Source organism: Vipera berus, assembly GCF_964194415.1.
Source record: "Vipera berus genome assembly, chromosome: 2".
In the NCBI taxonomy this organism is placed as follows: domain Eukaryota; kingdom Metazoa; phylum Chordata; class Lepidosauria; order Squamata; family Viperidae; genus Vipera; species Vipera berus.
In genome coordinates this window covers 289,945,595-289,966,338 of record NC_138203.1, presented here as the reverse complement: position 1 = coordinate 289,966,338, position 20,744 = coordinate 289,945,595, and the positions used below count along the sequence as shown (strand labels likewise).

The 20,744-nt window shown below is 49.0% G+C and overlaps 1 protein-coding gene across 1 annotated transcript in view; it reads left to right on the top strand.

Annotated features, from left to right (window-relative positions):
- The first annotated feature begins 2,168 nt into the window (after positions 1-2,168).
- LOC308663079 (uncharacterized protein) overlaps positions 2,169-20,744 on the top strand; it is a 31,993-nt gene continuing 13,417 nt past the window's right edge. Inside the window, exons 1-10 of the mRNA XM_081319224.1 lie at positions 2,169-2,295; positions 3,661-3,933; positions 12,895-13,176; positions 13,338-13,451; positions 13,681-13,704; positions 14,205-14,215; positions 14,828-14,957; positions 17,708-17,878; positions 18,415-18,696; positions 19,355-19,627. Coding sequence (XP_081175350.1) covers positions 2,211-2,295; positions 3,661-3,933; positions 12,895-13,176; positions 13,338-13,451; positions 13,681-13,704; positions 14,205-14,215; positions 14,828-14,957; positions 17,708-17,878; positions 18,415-18,696; positions 19,355-19,627 — 1,645 coding nt within the window. The 5' untranslated portion in view covers positions 2,169-2,210. The remainder of the gene's footprint in view (positions 2,296-3,660; positions 3,934-12,894; positions 13,177-13,337; positions 13,452-13,680; positions 13,705-14,204; positions 14,216-14,827; positions 14,958-17,707; positions 17,879-18,414; positions 18,697-19,354; positions 19,628-20,744) is intronic.

Genomic DNA, 20,744 nt, shown 5'->3' with positions numbered 1-20,744 from the left:
AGTGATGCCCCCCCCCCGAGGCTGCCTGGATCCGGGACAGACTTTGTGCGACTGGCTGTGTCCAGATACACAACTGGGGGGCAGATTCGGACTCTGCCGCCTCCTTCGGCTGCTGGGGGGGGGGAGGAACCCGGCTCTGGCCTGCCGGGGCTGGTGCTGGGTGGGGGGGGGAGTTTGACCCTCTCCAGCCCCCTCCCCCCATTCCCGGAAAGGATTCAGGCCCCCTCTGGACCCCCCCAAAGCTCTTTTGAGGATCTGCCTGACCCGCCTTTGCGCAACTCGCAACAACCCGAATCTCCACAGAAGACTAGAAAAAAAAATGTTTTCTATTGATGTAAGGAAACAGAAGAAACAGGATGTCTTTTTGGGGGGGGGGGATAGTTGTGGGGGGGGGCAGAGAAAGGCTTTCAGACATTAATGGTGAAGCCTGTAATCCAATACTTGAAGGCGAGGGATTACCGAAGTCCACAGAATTTCTATTCAAATTGCATGACGTTATTAATTCCAAATTCATCGTTTCCTGCAATAAACTCCCCGTCCATCCCTCCTCCTTCAACGCTGAGAACTTTTCCAAGGAAGAAACTCCGATCAGATCCTCTTATCCATCCTGTCCACGTCCACGGGGGTGGATTTTTTTCTTCTTCTCCTTTTTGGGCAAAACGTTTCCTTCCACTCCCATCCGGAAGAACGGAGTTAACCTCCGAGTCTGTTGATCCTGAGGACCGAGTCCCGGGGCTGATTCCTTTTCCCCCAAAATTCCCTTCCTGCCAGTCAAAAGGTTGAATTCATTGGCACGCAGCCAAGGGCAGGAACTGAGCCTCTATCCTGCTCGTAATGTAAATTATTGGTAAGGCTGATTGAGCTTAAATCCTTTCACCGGCCTTGAATAATCCACCTTCTCTTTCCTCAAAGTCTTCGTGTCAGGGAGTTTGTAAATGTTTATTCCGAATTAAGAGGAGAAATCTGGGAAGGCGGGAAAAGCTGAGATATTTCCGTTCAAAAGAAGCTTTGTACGAACACACACACGGAAGCCGGAGAGGGTTGTGGAGGAAAACCCACCCAGAACTTCCCCTCGGGAGGAAAAGCTGCGCCTGAAGCGGAGGATCGGGCCGGGCTGAGCCAGGAAGAGCCGCGGATCCATCGGGGGAGATTCCCGGATTCCGGGCTTCTGCTGGGAGAGGAGGGGGAGGAAGGGGGGGTCCCGGCTGGCTTTCTTGGGGGGGGCAGATCCAGTCGCGGCCCTTCCTGGAGGAGGATACCGAGTGGAGACCCACTCCCGCTTTTGGGATTTCCGTCGCTGCCTTTAGGATCTCACAGGCAGATCCCGGAGGGGGGGGGCAGCCTCGCTAGGGATCGCCCCCCCGCTGACCGAAGGCGAAGCCCGGAGAAGGTCGGTCAGCCTGGGAGGGAAGATGGGACCGTCCGGAGCCTCCGAAGGGGATCCGACATGGAAAGGGATCAGGAGGGATCTCCTGGCCGTGAGAACCAATGGAACCTGGAATTTGGGGGGGGGGGGTTCTCCATCCCTGGAGGTCTTCAAAAAGAAGGTCGTGGAAGGATATTGGGGCGGTCTGAATAGCTCACCTAAATTGGCTCCCCAAAACTCTCCCTTTAGCGAGGGGGGCTGGAGCCCCTCCCTTTCAGACGGTCTTGGGGGGCTGCAGGGGGCTCTATTTGGGCGGGGGGGAAACAGGACAGAGGCCTCGAAAAGCATCCAGAGGCAGCTTGTGGGGCTGAAGAGGGGAGCGAGGGGAGGAAAAGGGAAGGGAGGGCTGGAAGGGGGGGAGAGCCCAGGAGCATGGGTGTGGGTGTCCTTATTGTGCTCCCAAAAGGAAGACGGAGAGAGAAGCATGGATATTACTTTCCTTCCATCCCAGAGGGGGGGGGTCCCTCCGGATCTGGCAGGAAACGCCCCCCTAAAATGCAGCCCCCCTAGACTGAAGGGATTCCCCTCCCCCAACTTTCTCCGCTTCTCTCTCGGCTTCGCTCTATCTCCTCTTGTGGATGAACTCAGGCAGACTCTGCCCGGAGACCGATGACGCTGCAGAAGGGGAAAATCCCATTGGTCCCTCCGCTTTCCTGGCCCCTCCCAGTTCCGAAGTCCGAGGAAACCGCCCCTCCCCCCAAGCCAGACCCCCCGATTCCGCCTCTGGGCTGGGAGCCTCCGCGTCTCTCTCCCCTCCCTTTGGGGGCGCTTGTGGGGAGCATCCATGGGCTCCGTGGGGGTCCCTCTTTTGGTGCTGGTGGGGGCGCTGGCCCGGATCCCCGGAAGCGAACGGGGGGAGGAGATCCCCGGTAAGGAGGGGGCTGGGCGGGGGGGAGGAGTATGAGAGGGGACGTCAGTGCTCCTGGGAGGGGAGAGAAAGAAAAGGGGGGACCCCAGAAGTGGGGAAAGGGGTGGAGGGCAAGAGAGGCGGGAGCCTGCAAGAGCCTCGATCTCCGCGTGGTCTCCGCCCCCTCCCTCAGAAGGACGCAGAGGGGTCGCGGGAAGGCAGCCCAGGTGGGATAAGAGGCAGCCGGACCCCCTCTCTTGCCCCCCCGTGGCTGGGTGGGAGGGGGACCTTGCGGACCCCGAATTAGCGCCTGAGCCCCGAAGTTTCTGGCACCGAAAGAGGAAGGAGACGTAAAGCGAAATCGAAAGGGGGAAACTGAGGCACTTTCAGAGCTGAATCCACAAAGGCCAGCAAAGAGTCTAAGAAAAAAGACGCTTTTTGGCAAAAGGATTTTTGCAACCTCAGCTTTTCTTCCGAATCTCCATTTTTTTAAGGGAAGGGAAGAGTTGAGCTTGGATTCCTTCTGGGGGGAGACTCTGAATTTGGGGAGGAGACCCAGAACCCCCCACCCCATATCCCCCATTGCTGAATCGGGACCTGGAGGGGAGGGGGGAACTGAGGGAGAAGGATATTCGGGGGGGATGTCTGAATTGCTCCCCTAAATTGGCTCCCCAAAACTATCCCTTTAGTGAAGGGGGCTGGAGCCCCTCCCTTTCAGACGGTCTGGGGGGGGGCTGCAGGGGGACAGGAGAGAGGGCTGAACCCCCAAATCACGCAAAGGCAGCTAGTAGGAGGGAAGTTGCAGGGGGAGAGAAGAGAGGCCTCGAAAAGCGTCCAAAGGGAGCTTGTGGGGCTGAAGATGGGGGTGAGGGTGGGGAAAGGGAAGGAGGGGCTTGAAGGCCGGGGGGGGGAGAGCCGAGGAGCATGGGTGTGGGTATCCTTACTGTGCTCCCAAAAGGAAGAGGGAGAGAGAAGTTTGGATATTATTTTCCCTCAGCCGGGGGGGGGTCTCTTCTCTGCCCCTATACTTCCTGCCGGTTTGGGGGGGGAAGAGGGCCCCCCCCCGGGATCCAGCGTTCCCTGCAGACAGAGGGAGGGCTGGACCGGCTGAACTACTGCCTGCCTTTTCCCACCCTGGGGAGATGGAAGCTCTTTCCCCCCTCCCTCATTTCCCCCCCTCCAGACCCCCCCTCCAGACCCCCCCACCAAGGGGGAGTCCCGCTGGGACCGACGGTTCCCCCTCCCTCCTCCAGGGGGCGTCTTCCGGCAGTCCCTCGCAGCAGGTCTCCCGCCCCTCCCCCTCCCCACGTGGGCCCCTCCTCCGGTAGCCGCTGGGGACCATGGGCCCCGGAGTCTCTCCTGACGCCCCCCCTCCTCCTCCCCGCAGCCCATTTCCTCTACCAGGAGAAGTCCGAGTGCCACTTCCTCAACGGGACGCAGCAGGTGAGGCTCCTGTACAGCCAGTTCTACGACCGGGAGGAGTTCGTCCGTTTCGACAGCGCCCGCGGGGAGTTCGAGGCCGTCACGCCGTTGGGGAAGGTGGACGCGGAGTATTGGAACAGGAATAAGCAGCTCCTGCAGTACACGAAGGCCGAAGTGAATCGCTTCTGCCGAAACAACTACGAGGTTTCCCAGAGCAATTCCGTGGTTGGCCGGAGAGGTGAGTGGGGAAGGGGGAGTTCCATGGGGGGGGTGAATGCGGGGACTCCCCCCTTTTATTTCATTGATTAGGGATCTCCCAGATAAAGATTTGCCCCTTATTTATTCTTTGCTCTCCAATCTAGGAAATTTACTCATTGGTATTTATTGATATTTATTGATCCTCCTAAGCCGCCCCCCTCCCTCCCTCAAAGCGCGGATCTGGAGGGGGTACCATTATAACATCACCCCTAAATAAAAATGTGTAAAAAATAAATTACCCTTAAAATGTTAGAAATTCTACAAGGATGACAATCAAACAGGCAAAAGGAGGGAAGAAATGTATTCCTCTCCTTCCCTTCCCTCCCACGATCTTCCTTCTCTTCCCGAGGTCCAAAAAAATTCTTTCCTGAATATTATACAAAATATTATATTTTTCTGGGGGGGAGGAATCCAGCAAGGTCTGTCTCTTGCCCAGTAGGTAGATAGATTTCAATATAATCTGTATGCTGTTTAATATTTAAATATATTTTATATGAATACGGTAAATCAATAATATTTATTGATTGACATCAACTTTTTAAATAAAGGATTTTATTGAATTTTATAGGGTTAGGGATAAAATAGGATCGGGTTAGGGATTAGGGTTTAGGGTGGGGATGAGATCAACATTGGGATTATCCCCCAATAACATTTTCTCTCTTTAGCAAACAGGCTATTGTCTGGGTACGTATGTTCAATTAACAATAGTTAATATAGTAATACTGTAGAGAATGTAATAAAAGATAAATCAAAAACAGTATCAGTTACCCAATACATGTCATTCTTCCTACTAATATACATTCAAGATAGCATATATCACGACTTCCGGTGGCTCCTCGGCGACAGAGACAGCCTTCCCGGGCTGCCCGCGGCTCAGCTGTGTGTTTTTTCGCCCGAAACAGCGCCGATCAGCTGTTCGGGCGAATTTGAAGCCCCCTCCTCGGGAGAAGAGGAGGGGGTGAGGCCCCAGGTAGGGGTTGAGTTCTCCGGGGCCGCCTGAGCTTGGAGCTTGGGCGGCTGAAGGATTGAACTCCCCCGAAGCCTGGGTTGCTCCCAGCTGGCCAGCGTCTCTGCTCCGGATTTCTTGGAGCAGAGCCAGGCGTCTGCGACCACCCCTGCCTGAAGAAAGGACTATGGATTAAAGGAGCAGGCAGAGCGGTACAAGAGGAAAAGGTGAAGAGGATTATTTTATTATACTCTCGAGCTTGATGGACTTTTTAAACTTTAAGTGAAAGTGCGTCATTATTGAAAAGTAAAAGATGGCGGCTAAACCTCCCCCTAAAACTCTTCGGAGTGGTGGATCTTCTCCGGTGCAACAATCATCATTACAGGCGTTGCACCCTCCTGATGTACTGACACCGAAGGACTTACGAGATGCTTTGGATAAACATGCCCAGGTACTTTTGGAATCAATTAATCAATCAATGGGTGACAAATTTGCACAGATGGAGGAGAAATTGGAGAAACTGGAGGAGAGAATGGAAGAGAGGATGGAACAGAAGTTCAGCGTGATGAAGGTAGACATTTTGTCTTCAGTGCATAAAGTGGCGGAATGTGTGGAAGATTTAGATGAAAAAGTGGATGATCTGACTCAAAAGAACGCAATATTAGAAGTTAAAGTACGGGAGAATGAAAATTTAAGAGACAAAATGGAAAGGGAGTTAAGCCTTGCCCAATATTACCAGATGCAGTTTGCTGTTAGAATCAGAGGTTTAAAAGAGAATATTAAGGGAGATTTAAAGCAGCTGGTTTCTGAGGCTTTTGAAGTGGTATTGAACCAGCCAGCATCTGAAATAAGAGCAGCTATGGATAAAGTGTTCCGTGTAAACTCATGGATTGCTAGACAGAGAAAGTTGCCTAGAGATGTGGTGGTCTACTTTGCAAAAAGAGAAATCAGAGATGAAGTTATACAAGCTGCCTATGATGCTAAAGTTGTGATTGCTGATCAAGAAGTCTTGGTTTTAAAAGAAGCAACGAGACATAAGGTTCAGATGGGAGATTCCAGAAGGGCTGATGGTGATGCATGAAGGTAAAAGGTATCGGCTGATTACTGTGAAGCAAGCGCGTGATTTCTACAATAATGTTTTAAAAGCAACCCCATCAACACTTCTGGAAGCTGCAAAGGGATCTGGAGAAGGAGAACATCAAGAGGATGAAACAGAGGATAATGGTGCTGGAGGAGATCAAGCTATAACTTCTTTGGACGATCCTAGAGAGCAAAGGGTAACGCGTGCTGCTTTAAAACGAGCAAAGAAAATAAAAGAACAAGACCAGCAAAAGTCTTCAGAATCTTCACAACGTACTCATAGCCAAGCAGTGGGAGGAGCACGGCCTAAAGAAGATAGTCCTATCAAAGCTGTGCTCCAAGAGCTTTGGGAGGATATGCATGGCAACTAAATTCTTAACCTGGAATGTTAATGGACTAAATTCACCACAGAAGAGGAAGAAAGTTTTTCAATATTTAAAACAATTCAAGATAGATGTTATATGTTTGCAAGAAACGCATATTAGGGCTATGGACCAAAAGTTTTTATTGAACTCAAGACTGGGTACGCACTTTGTTGCCTCTGCAATGAATAAGAAAAATGGAGTGGTTGTTTATATTAAAAGTGCCATAACAGCGGATTTAATTGAAGCAGACAAGCATGGAAGATATGTACTGATAGACTTGTTATTAGAAGGTAAAAAGACGCTTTTAGTTGGATTGTATGCCCCTAATCAACAACAACAACAGGCTGACTTTTTTAGTTTACTTCATACAAAGCTTACCCAGTTGGATTATAAATCTTTTATTTTTATGGGGGACTGGAATGGTGTTTTGGATGTAGAGATGGATAAGGCTGGAGCTTTTAAGCGCATTCCAAGTCATGCTAGACTGCCTAAATCTTTTTTTGAAATGAAGGATGACTTGGAACTGCGAGATACTTGGCGTGAGAGACACTTGCAGGAAAAGGATTATACTTTTTATTCTGATAGACATCAATCTTTTTCGAGGATTGATTTTATTTTGGTGACTAATGACTTTTTTTTGAGGACTAAAAAGGTGAAGATTTGTGCAAGAACTATCTCTGATCATAGTCCAGTTTGGTTAGAGATTGATAAGGAGAAAAGAGACAGGCGCTCGTGGCGCGTAAATGAGAATTTGTTTAGAAATCAGAGAAATGTGGAAGAATGCAAACAGCGGATGAAGGATTTTTTTGAAATTAATATGAATAAAGGTACTTCTATGGATATGGTGTGGGATGCTAGCAAGGCATACATGAGAGGTGTGTTGATATATATGAACAACAAACATAGACGTGCTGTGGAAGCTAGGAGAAAAGAACTGGAGAATGAAATAAAGGAAAAAGAAAAGGCTTTGATTTTGAACTCAGAGGATGTGAAGACTAAGGAGGCTATTAAATTGTTAAGAGGACAATTTGATAAATTAATGGCCGACCAAGTGGCAACCAATCTGCGGTTTGCCAGGCATAATACTTTTTGCAACGCTAATAAACCAGGTAGATGGTTAGCTTATAGATTGAGGAAAAAACAAAGGGCTTCTAATATAGACAAGATTGAGCATAAAGGAAGGGTTGTGTTTCAACAGGACTTTATTAAGGACGCTTTTGTAGATTTTTATTCCAAATTATATGCTAAGGAGAAAATTAATGAAAAAGACATTGATATATATTTGGAAAATGCTAGCATCCCGGTTCTTACGCAAGTACAAAAAGAAGGGATTAATCAACTGATCACAGAAGAAGAAATTTTTACAGCAATTAAGGAATTGAAGGTGGATAAAGCACCAGGTACGGATGGCTTGACTGCGGCCTATTACAAAAATTTACAATTAGAAATGATAAAACCATTAAAGGAACTGTTCCAGACAATCCAGAGGGGGGGAAAGGTGCCACCGTCTTGGAGAACAGCTTTTATCTCTTTGATTCCGAAGGAAGACCAAGATGCTACTCAAGTTAAAAATTATAGACCAATATCGCTTTTAAACACAGATTACAAGATATTTGCTAAGGTTTTGGCTAATAGACTGATGAGGGTTCTGCAACAGGTGATTCATGGGGATCAAACAGGGTTTATTAGTGGTAGGCAAATGAAAAATAATGTGAGGCATATAGTTGATGTGTTAGAGTTTTTGGAAAGGAACAACCAGATTGCTGCGGTGCTAATTTTTTTAGATGCTGAAAAAGCTTTTGATCAATTGAATTGGAAATTTTTGTTGAAAGTTTTAGATAAAATGGATTTTGGGGAAAATTTTTTACAACCGATTAGGGCATTATATCAAAAACAAACTGCCCGAATTATAGTTAATAATAGCTTGACAGAAGTATGTAATATTGAGAAGGGCACAAGGCAAGGGTGTCCGTTATCGCCCTTGTTATTTGTGTTAACATTAGAGATATTATTGGTTAAAATTCGGAATTCGGAAAAAATTAAGGGGATTCAAATTGGAGATCAGGACTACAGATTGAGAGCATTCGCAGACGATCTGGTTGTTACAGTGACCCAGCCAGAGAACTCTGTTGTGGACCTGATGGAGATAATAACACAATATGGGAAGGTTTCTGGATTTAAGGTTAATGTACAAAAAACAAAAATTTTGGCCAAAAATATGACAACACCGCAAAAGGCCCTTTTAGAAGGATTAACTGGATTTGAGATTGTTAAAAGGGTTAAATATTTGGGGGTGATTTTGTCGCCCTCTAATACAAAGCTATATAAAAATAATTATGAAAAACTATGGGGGAAAATTCAAAAAGAATTGGAGAGTTGGGAAAAATTGCAATTGTCTTTGTTGGGACGGATTGCAGCAGTAAAAATGAATGTCCTGCCTAAATTTTTATTTTTATTTCAAATGATACCGATTCTTAAGAAAGATTCTAATCTGGAGGAATGGCAGCGAGGTATCAATAAATTTGTGTGGGCAGGGAAAAAACCACGAGTTAAACTTAAGATTATGCAGGATACTCGTGAGAGAGGTGGCCTTAAATTGCCTAATTTTAAATTATATTATGAAGCTGCTGCATTAGTAGGAATAAGTGACTGGATTAATTCGACGCAAGGGAGGTTATTAAATCTTGAGGGCCATGATTTGTTGTTTGGCTGGCATGCATATTTGTTGTATGATAAGAAGGTAGACAACGTGTTTAGGGTGCATATTTTAAGACAGGCATTGCTGAGAGTTTGGAAGAAGTATAGACATAAGTTAAGTTGCAAGATACCATTGTGGGCAATTCCAAAACACGCAATAGAAAATATACATGCTGGCTTCAAACATGATCTGACTACGTATAAGGAGATTCTTAGTTTGGAAAGAAATGTTTGGTGTTTGAAATCATATAGCCTCTTGCGAGAAGAGAAGGTTGTTCAAAATTGGTTTCAATATACTCAGTTACGGGCCAGGTGGAAAGAAGACCAGAAAAATGGATTTACAATGACTGATGAAAATTTGATAAAGCAAATTAGGAATCAGGGACCAGCACATATCAAACGGATATATCTTGCATTGATAGAGATTGACTCAGAAACAGAGCTTGTTAAGGATTGTATGATAAAATGGGCCCAAAATATCCAGGAAGTTATCACAATGGACACGTGGGAAAAGATTTGGGTGAGGAACGTAAAATTTACTCAAGCTCAAAATCTAAGAGAGAACTTTTATAAAATGTTTTATAGATGGCATTTAGATCCTAAAAAGCTTGCAAGTATGTATCCGAATTATCAGCCTAAATGTTGGAGGTGTGGTGATGAAGATGCAACATATTTTCATATATGGTGGACATGTAAGAAGGTTAAGGCTTTTTGGATAAAAGTCTGGTGGAATATGCAGAAGATTTTTAAACAGAGGATAAAGTTTTGTCCGCAACTTTTTTTGTTGGGAATAATTGCAGACGCTACAGTTGTGGACATTAAATTGATGTTGAACTTAATCACGGCAGCAAGACTTTTGATAGGCCAATATTGGAAGAAAGAGGAATTGCCGACCATAGAGGAGTGGACTTTAAAGGTTTCCGACCTGGCAGAGATGGCGAAGATTTCGGCCTATTTGAAAGATCATTCGCAAGAACGCTATATTATGGAATGGAGAAAATGGATTGATTTTATCCAGAACAAGTATAGGGTTAAAAAGTTTTATGTAGCATTTGAATAAGTCTTCTTTTGGTTTTTTTTTCTCTTTTCTTATCCTAGTTTTTTTTTTTTTAATACATATTCAATATTATTAAGGTTTGTTTTATCCTACATAAGCTAGAGAGTGATGGATTTTAGAGTTTATAATTGTTAGTATATGATTGTTTATGATTGCTTTTTATATATATACCTTGTATTTAGCTCTGGGAAGCCGGGGGGGGGGGGGAGGGGGGAGGGGGGGAGGTAGGGAGGGGGGAGGAGGGAGGGGGAAGGGGGGATTCTTAAAGGTAAATTGTATTTTAAAACTTTTCAATAATAAAAAAAAAAGATAGCATATATCACATTCATTTCTCGCTAGTTCATTTTCCTAACCGTTGGTAAAAATTATCCCATGTTGTGATGTGATAGTAAGTACCTGGCCTTTGTTTACATTTCCAGAAAGTATTTGAAGTGTTTTTAAACATTTTCGCTAATCTTACTGGTGTCATATGCCATCTATAAAACATTTTATACAAGTTTTCTTTATCTGAGACTGCTTTAGTCGATCTGATATTTCTATCCCATAGTTTCTGCCGGTCTTCCAAGTCTGTAGAATATCCAAAGTTTTTTGCCCATGTTATCATTGTTCGTTTTACTTGTTCTTCTTCCATCTTTAAATTGAGCAGAAATCTATAGAGTTTCCTAATCAAGTTTTCATCTGTTATTAACAATGTTTGAATTCTGTCTGTTCTTTATGGAATCCTGTTCTCTTTATCTCTTTTGAATTTGCAAATATGGCCACCATGCTAAATCAATACCTTGTCGCTGTAAATTTTCTCTATCTTTCAATTTCCCTTCGTTATCCAAGATATCTTTATAAGTCAACGACTTTGTCATAATGAATTAAATTTGGGTAAGCAAAAGCTTCCATTGTTGAAAGCCGTTCAGGTAGCTTCGTATAGATTTTCTTCTTTATTCTTTCCCATCTGAAAGAAGTAGATTCATTGTAAGGTGGCTTTGAAAATATCTGAGTGTTTTATTCCTCCCGTATCAACTTTTAAAACAATCTCTCTCACACACAGAGGGACTTTGCATGGCGTACACGTAAAATATAAAACCACCAAAATAGTATATATAATTTAAGATTTAAAAGGCAAGGATGATTAAAATCCAGTAATAAAAAAATTATTAAAAGGGGGAGGGCTTCGGGATGCTGACCGGCCCCACGGCTGCCTCCTCCTCTGCGCCCCCCAAGCGAAGCCCCAGACCCCATTTTCACCCCCTTTCTGGAATGAGGGGGCTCCCTTCCCCTCTGGGGCCTTTGGGATTTTAGGATAAAAAGTGAACTTCCAAAGGTCTGGAAAAGGGAATTAGGGAAGTTTCGTCTGCTCTGCCCTGTCTATCTTTTAGTCCTTTTTATTCTTTATTCAGAGTCATTTGTTCATCCAGTTTTGGGGGTCTGGGAGAAAAGACCCCCTTGAGATCCCCTTTTTGGTCACAGACTCAGCTTCACCTGCAGCCGAATCGCTTCTCTCGTCCTACCTGGGGAGGTTCCTCGTTTGGGGGCAAAGATTCAAAAAACACCCACAAATATTAAAACTGAATTTCGGGGATTCCTTCGGCCCTGAAGCCTCGGATTGTTTAGTTCCCTGTTCCAGATTCCTGGCAAATTGCCTACGTTTGTTGTTCTAGTTTTATTTGTTTATATTTTGAAAAAACTTATATATTTCTATCAACCGATAAGGTTTCATTGTGCAAAACCAATGTTTCATCTGCAGTTGTTGCCATTTGTTGTTGCCGGGGTCTGCAAAAATAATACGCTACCAAAGAATTAAATAAGATCTTCCTTCCACAAGAGGAAAACCGCCAGATCCCAAGAGAAAAAGGCATTTTACGGGGAGACACTGGGAATTTGCTCCTTCCGGAAATTATGGAATATTTAAGGGGAAGCGACACAGATTTTGTTCTCTGCATGTTCAGTCTGGAATTCATTCTTACACCTAAATTCTTCCCTGCAAACCCAGGAGGATAATTCACTGTTCATAAAAAAAATCCTGACCAGATCCCAGGATTGAATTGCAAATAACCAAACCTTTAAAAATTGCATGTTCTTAAACATTATATAATTAGCTGTTCGTAAGAGAATCCCTCGACGGAGAAAAATGTGGTTAGCAAAAGGTCTCTGAGCTGGAGTGGATCTATGAAAGTAGTTATAGTGTTTACCTTTTTTTAATGAAAATTATCAGCCCTTTTGATCAGTGACGTCATCAAAGTAAACAAACCCACGTGGTGTTGATCACGTCAGCAGATCATGGCCCTATGCGGAAGTCACCGCCCTATTTTCCGATAAGGCGTCTTGAACCGAACCCCATCAATAAGTCAAGGCAGTCAAGCCTCTGGGTACGTGATTAGCTTCACCCTAGACTAATTCTATCGACATTCAAAACAAACGGAATAAGCTAAATAAAGTAAATAATGAACAGAGGCCTCTGCTTTTGGAAAACAAGCCCTACTTTGGGGAGCTGTGAAATAATAATAATAAAAAATGCTTTTTATTTCTAATCATTCTAGCCTAATGATGCTTTTAATTTTTGTGGAGTTTTAAAAGTCAGCGTCTCAAAAGCAGGGAACAAGGGAGGCCCTAAAAGGATTTATGTTTTTCCATCTTCCAGGATCCCCTTTAATTTCTTTCTGCAATTTGCTTTGGAAATCACTTCAAACAAATAATATTTTCAGGAGTGAAAAGGGATCTTGGTCTGAACTAACCAACTTGGTCTCCCTTTCTCGGCCCTCTTTGTGTCTCCCCCGTGTCCCTCCTCCCCCTCCTCCCCTCCAGCCAAGCCCACCGTCTCCATCTCCTCCACCAAGCTGGACCCGGCTTCCCCCCACACCATCCTCCTCTGCAATGCGAGGGGCTTCTACCCCGTGGAGATCGAGGTCCGCTGGCTGAAGAACGGGCGGCCGGAGGAGGAGGGCGTGGCCTTCGGGGAGGAGCTCCAGAACGGAGACTGGACCTACCAGCTCCAGGTGATGCTGGAGACCCAGCCCCAGCGGGGGGACGTCTACACCTGCCAGGTGGGGCACGCCAGCCTGGAGGCCCCCATCACCGTCCAGTGGGGTAAGCCCCTCCCCTCCCTCCCTTCCTGCTCTGGGGAACCCCCTCCTTCCCTGAGAGGGGGAGAGAGGCCCTCCCTGTGGGGGGAGCCAGGTTGGACCTTCCTGGTGGGGGAAGCTGGCCCTGATCCTCCTGCTCAGGGAAGCCTCCTTCTCCTTCCCCAGAGCCCCGATCCTCCAACTCGGCCAGGAGCAAACTCTGGACGGGGATTATGGGGGCCCTGATCGGGGTGATCTTCTTTGCCACGGGGCTCTCCCTCTACCTGAAGAGCAAGAAAGGTGAGTCTGGGGGCTGGATGAGAGGTTGTGGGGAGGGGACCATCCAGGGGGGGCTCTCAGCAGAAGGCAAGGAGCCCCCCTTGGACATTTGCTTGGGAAATTCTGTTCTTTGAGGGTCTGCTGTATAAGTGAGCATGTTGCAACCTATTATGGGCTATTGATGGGGAGGGGGAGCCCCTGAGTCCTCCAGCCCATGAAGAGTTCTGATTGGCTCTTTTTCTCCTTCCAGCAATTCCCATCCAGCCTCCTGCAGGTGAGTTTCTCCTCAAGTTGTAGATGTTACTTTAACATTCGTTAATTGTTCCTTTTTTAAAAATATGTATCTGAACAAAACCTCCTTGCTGTGGATAACACAAATTTTTGAAATTTTGGGCAGCGTTTCCTTACAGAGACCTGAAAATGCATTGGAATCAAAAACAAATACAAACACACCACAAATAGTAAAATATTGACCAGGTTTTTTCCAACGTGGTGGGTGGGGAGGACTCCTCTTTTGATTAAGTGCCCCAATTATGTCATTTGGGAAAAATTCCATAAGTCCCGGGAAATAAATTGCTGGTCCTTTGCATCCTTTTCCTCCCTGAAATGGGGGTGGGGGTGGGAGATTTTCCCTCATTCTGCCCCTGCCTATCAACCACCACCCTGCAGTGTGGGTCTGTCTGGGGGGGGGCTGATAGAGAGGAATAATCAGTTATTTACACTGAAGGTTTCACTTTATATTCTCATTTTCTCCCCTTCTCTTTTTCTCTACAGCCCTCATGAATTAATCCTGCTGTCCTTCCTGCTTCTTGATGGGAAAGGAAATTCTTTTTTTTCCAGTAGCTGATGAATTTCTGGCTTTTTTGCAACCTCTGAAAAATGGAGGCTCAAGATTTTAGATTAGGGAGAGGAGGAGAAGGGCAGCCTGGAGCTTTTCTTCTGAGAGCCCCCCCCCATATTTCTTTCAGGGCCTCCCTTTCTTGGGAGGGAGGTGTGGAGACCATCTAGACTGACCCCGGGGACTCTGGGCCTGCCTGTCATTCCAGACTTGGGTGTCTCTCCCTGCTTTGAATCCACAGCAGCTTCATCTGCATCACTCTTCCTCCGAATCCCTTCCCTTCCCTTCCCTTCGCTTTGATGTAAAAGAATAAACATTGTAGGAAAACCCTGGAATTCCTCCTTCCTTCCTCCTCCTGTTTTCTCCCCCTCCGGGGCGGTCCACCCTTCTCCCCTCCCCCTCCTCAGATTGAGGCCTCCACTGCGTCTGGATTGACCATCCCGGCAGCTTTGGGTCCAAAGCCAGAATGTTTTGGGAGGAGTGTGGGGAGATCCATGAAGGGGAAGGGGCAGGACCACCCCTCCTACTCAGAGCCCCCCTTGCTCTGCTTCCTTTCAAGCCCAATTTTGAGGACCAGGATGCCATCGGCCATGGTCCTCCTCAAGCACTTGTGGGGAGCCATTCGGGGGGCATCTGTGACTCCCCCTACACTCCCCAAGCCATTTCAGCCATTTCTTCAGCACTGGAGGGTCCTGCCCCATTTTGCCTCCCAAGGCCTCCCTCCCTTCCCCCCTCCCTTTTTGGGGCTCTCATGGTACAGACTCTCCTGCATGATGGTATAAATGGTAAAGGGTTTCCCCTGCTCAAGCAGGGGGTTGGACTACATGACCTCCAAGGTCCCTTCCAACTTCTTTCACATTCTATCAACTCTGTATGAACAGCCCCCTCCAGATGAAGTCCAACCCATCCAGCTGCTGGGCAGGGCGAGGACTAGAACTCCCCTGTGGGAGGCTGTTGGCTCTGGGGGGCTTTGGGAGTTGTGGGGAACCCCCCCAGTCAGCAGCTTCTGTCACAGCCTTTCAATGGCCTCCTTCCCCCCAAATAAATGGCTCCTCCTCTTAGGGAAGGACGGTGAAAAGGGGTGATTTCACAGATGTGGGGAGGGCAGAGAGCTTCCCGTCTGGTGGGCGGGGGGGGGCATTGAGGGGAAAATGGGGCAAACTCAACTCTCCCAAAATATTGGTGTCTCAGCACACACCTGCACCCACAACACACACACACAGACCCCCCTCAAAGAAGCAGCAGAGGAGGTGGAAGTAGGTGTGGGGGGGCTCAGTCACCCCATAGGACTTTTCGAGGACTGCCCACCTTGCCCCACTGCTGCCCCACGGCCCTTCCTTCCTTTGGGCCTGAAGCCCCCTCCCTCTGGGCAGGGGAGACCCGGAGAACAAGGTTTCTTCCACAGTTTGAGCGCCCCCCAGGCCCCCTTCATGTCCAGGGCGGAAGACTCAATCCTGACTCCAGAGGAGGTAAAGTTGCCATAGTTCCCCCTCCTGCTCTGAGGGGGGGACCCTCCCCATCCCCCTCCTCCAAGTCTGCCCTCAGGGTCCCCCCCCACTGCAGGTGAGCCCCTCCCCTTCCATGCTGGTCCCCCTTTTCCTCTCTTTCCCACCCATCAGACCCCCCCCTTAGAGAGCTGAGTCTCCCCATAACGTCTGAAGCGGGAGAATCGGAGTCTTTGGGTCCTTTGGGCCTCCGCGGACGTTTCTCCAGCCCTCCCTCGTTTCTTCCCTGGGCTGTCCGGGGTCTCCTTGGGGGTCGGGAGGGTCCCCCCAGCCTCTTCCTGGGGGGGGAAAGGCAGGGGACCGAGGGGGCTGCCCCACCCGGAGACTCAGCCACGGGGTGGAGCAGGACAGCTGCCCCGGGGAAGAATCCGGGCTTGTTGCCTGATGGATCAGGGCCAGTTCCTCGGTTCCGCTTCGGGGGAGCCCAGCGCTTCAAGCCGGGGGCGGGGGGGGGGGGAAGGAAGCGGCACTCAAGCGCCTCTTCGGAGGTTGTGGAAAGGAGTTGCTGTGTTTGTGTGTGCGTGTTTGTGGGGGGCTGGGAGTGGCAGGGAGAACTCTGGGAAAATCACAATATTTGGTGGGGGGGGAAGCATGAAAGGAGCCCAGAGGTTCTGCCTGGGTCAGATGAGTGATGCCCCCCCCCCGAGGCTGCCTGGATCCGGGACAGACTTTGTGCGACTGGCTGTGTCCAGATACACAACTGGGGGGCAGATTCGGACTCTGCCGCCTCCTTCGGCTGCTGGGGGGGGGGAGGAACCCGGCTCTGGCCTGCCGGGGCTGGTGCTGGGTGGGGGGGGGAGTTTGACCCTCTCCAGCCCCCTCCCCCCATTCCCGGAAAGGATTCAGGCCCCCTCTGGACCCCCCCAAAGCTCTTTTGAGGATCTGCCTGACCCGCCTTTGCGCAACTCGCAACAACCCGAATCTCCACAGAAGACTAGAAAAAAAAATGTTTTCTATTGATGTAAGGAAACAGAAGAAACAGGATGTCTTTTTGGGGGGGGGGATAGTTGTGGGGGGGGGGCAGAGAAAGGCTTTCAGACATTAATGGTGAAGCCTGTAATCCAATACTTGAAGGCGAGGGATTACCGAAGTCCACAGAATTTCTATTCAAATTGCATGACGTTATTAATTCCAAATTCATCGTTTCCTGCAATAAACTCCCCGTCCATCCCTCCTCCTTCAACGCTGAGAACTTTTCCAAGGAAGAAACTCCGATCAGATCCTCTCATCCATCCTGTCCACGTCCACGGGGGTGGATTTTTTTTCTTCTCCTTTTTGGGCAAAACGTTTCCTTCCACTCCCATCCGGAAGAACGGAGTTAACCTCCGAGTCTGTTGATCCTGAGGACCGAGTCCCGGGGCTGATTCCTTTTCCCCCAAAATTCCCTTCCTGCCAGTCAAAAGGTTGAATTCATTGGCACGCAGCCAAGGGCAGGAACTGAGCCTCTATCCTGCTCGTAATGTAAATTATTGGTAAGGCTGATTGAGCTTAAATCCTTTCACCGGCCTTGAATAATCCACCTTCTCTTTCCTCAAAGTCTTCGTGTCAGGGAGTTTGTAAATGTTTATTCCGAATTAAGAGGAGAAATCTGGGAAGGCGGGAAAAGCTGAGATATTTCCGTTCAAAAGAAGCTTTGTACGAACACACACACGGAAGCCGGAGAGGGTTGTGGAGGAAAACCCACCCAGAACTTCCCCTCGGGAGGAAAAGCTGCGCCTGAAGCGGAGGATCGGGCCGGGCTGAGCCAGGAAGAGCCGCGGATCCATCGGGGGAGATTCCCGGATTCCGGGCTTCTGCTGGGAGAGGAGGGGGAGGAAGGGGGGGTCCCGGCTGGCTTTCTTGGGGGGGGGGCAGATCCAGTCGCGGCCCTTCCTGGAGGAGGATACCGAGTGGAGACCCACTCCCGCTTTTGGGATTTCCGTCGCTGCCTTTAGGATCTCACAGGCAGATCCCGGAGGGGGGGGGCAGCCTCGCTAGGGATCGCCCCCCCGCTGACCGAAGGCGAAGCCCGGAGAAGGTCGGTCAGCCTGGGAGGGAAGATGGGACCGTCCGGAGCCTCCGAAGGGGATCCGACATGGAAAGGGATCAGGAGGGATCTCCTGGCCGTGAGAACCAATGGAACCTGGAATTTGGGGGGGGGGGTTCTCCATCCCTGGAGGTCTTCAAAAAGAAGGTCGTGGAAGGATATTGGGGCGGTCTGAATAGCTCACCTAAATTGGCTCCCCAAAACTCTCCCTTTAGCGAGGGGGGCTGGAGCCCCTCCCTTTCAGACGGTCTTGGGGGGCTGCAGGGGGCTCTATTTGGGCGGGGGGGAAACAGGACAGAGGCCTCGAAAAGCATCCAGAGGCAGCTTGTGGGGCTGAAGAGGGGAGCGAGGGGAGGAAAAGGGAAGGGGGGGCTGGAAGGGGGGGAGAGCCCAGGAGCATGGGTGTGGGTATCCTTATTGTGCTCCCAAAAGGAAGACGGAGAGAGAAGCATGGATATTACTTTCCTTCCATCCCAGAGGGGGGGGTGTCCCTCCGGATCTGGCAGGAAACGCCCCCCTAAAATGCAGCCCCCCTAGACTGAAGGGATTCCCCTCCCCCAACTTTCTCCGCTTCTCTCTCGGCTTCGCACTATCTCCTCTTGTGGATGAACTCAGGCAGACTCTGCCCGGAGACCGATGACGATGAAGAAGGGAGAATTCCCATTGGTCCCTCCGCTTTCCTGGCCCCTCCCAATTCCGAAGTCCGAGGAAACCGCCCCCTCCCCCCAAGCCAGACCCCCCGATTCCGCCTCTGGTCTGGGAGCCTCCACCTCTCTCTCCCCTCCCTTTGGGGGCGCTGGTGGGGAGCATCCATGGGCTCCGTTGGGGTCCCCCTTTTGTTGCTGGCGGGGGCGCTGGCCCGGATCCCCGGAAGCGAAGCGGGGAAGGAGACCCCCGGTAAGGAGGGGGCTGGGCGGGGGGAGGAGAGGGGAGAGGCCCTCAGTGATCCTGGGGGCGAAGAATGGGGCTGGGACCCCAGAAGTGGGGAAAGGGGTGGAGGGGAAGAGAGGCGGGAGCCTGCAGGAGCCTCGATCTCCGCGTGGTGGGGCTTAAGATGGGAGGGGGAGAGAAAGTGGGGCTGGAAGGGAGGGGAGAGCCCAGGAGCATGGGTGTGGGTATCCTTACTGTGCTCCCAAAAGGAAGAGGGAGAGAGAAGTTTGGGTATTATTTTCCCTCAGCCGGGGGGGGGTGTCTCTTCTCTGCCCCTATACTTCCTGCCTGTTTTGGGGGGGGAAAAGAGCCCCCCCGGGATCCAGCGTTCCCTGCAGACAGGGGGAGGCCTGGACCGGCTGAACTTCTGCCTGCCTTTTCCCACCCTGGGGAGATGGAAGCTCTTTCCCCCCTCCCCCATTTCCCCCCTCCAGACCCCCCCACCAAGGGGGAGTCCCGCTGGGACCGACGGTTCCCCCTCCCTCCTCCAGGGGGCGTCTTCCGTCAGTCCCTCGCAGCAGGTCTCCCGCCTCTCCCCCTCCCCACGTGGGCCTCTCCTCCAGTACCCGCTGGGGACCATGGGCCCCGGAGTCTCTCCTGACGCCCCCCCTCCTCCTTCCCGCAGCCCATTTCCTGGTCCAGGAGAAGGTCGAGTGCCGCTTCCTCAACGGGACGCAGCAGGTGAGATACCTGTACAGCCAGTTCTACGACCGTCAGGAGTTCGCCCGCTTCGACAGCGCCCGCGGGGAGTTCGAGGCCGTCACGGACTTCGGGAAGGTGGATGCGGAGTATTGGAACAGGAATAAGCAGCTCCTGCAGTACCAGAAGGCCCGAGTGGATTCCGGCTGCCGAAACAACTACGAGGTTTCCCAGAGCAATTCCGTGGTTGGCCAGAGAGGTGAGTGGGGGAGGGGGAGTTCCATGGGGGGGGTGAATGCGGGGACTCCCCCCTTTTATTTCATTGATTAGGGAATTGATTTGGTGGAGCAGTGGGCTAATGCCTCCTTAAGTAACACCAGCTGCCTGCCATTAGTGCAGGTTCGAGTCCCACCAGGCTCAAGGTTGACTCAGCCTTCCATCCTTCCCAGGTAGGTAAAATGAGGACCCAGATTGTTGGGGGCAATTAAGCTGACTTTGTAATAATGCCGCTTGGGGTGTGTGTGAAAGCCCTAACAAGCAGGCATATACATAGAATGAAGGCTACTGCTAAGCTTGTAAGCCGCCCTGAGTCTTCGGAGAAGGGCGGGATATAAATGGAATTAAAATTAAAAAAAAATTCCCAGATAAAGATTTGCCCCTTATTTATTCTTTGCTCTCCAATCTAGGAAATTTACTCATTGGTATTTATTGATATTTACTGATCCTCCTAAGCCGCCCCCCTCCCTCCCTCAAAGCGCGGATCTGGAGGGGGTACCATTATAACATCCCCCCTAAATAAAAATGTGTAAAAAAAAATACCCTTAAAATGTTAGAAATTCTACAACGATGACAATTAAACATGCAAAAGGGAAGAAATATATTTCTCTCCTTCCCTTTCGTCCCACGATCTTCTTTCTCTTCCCCAGGTCCAAAAAACTTCTTTCCAGAATATTATACAAAATATATTTTTCTGGGGGAGAGGAATCCAGCAAGGTCTGTCTCTTGCCCAGTAGGTAGATACATTTCAATATAATCTGTATGCTGTATAATATTTCAATATATTTTATATGAATAAATCAATATTTATTGATTGACTTATCAACTTTTTTTATAAAGGATTTTATTGAATTTTATAGGGTTAGGGATAAAATAGGATGGGGTTAGGGATTAGGGTTTAGGGTGGGGTTGGGGTCAACATTGGGATTATCCCCCAATAACATTTTCTATCTTTAGCAAACAGGCTATTCTCAGGGTACATACGTTCAATTAACAATAGTTAATATAGTAATAGATATCTGTAGAGAATGTAATAAACAATAAATCGAAAACAGTATCAGTTACCCAATACATTTCATTCTTCCTACTAATATATATTC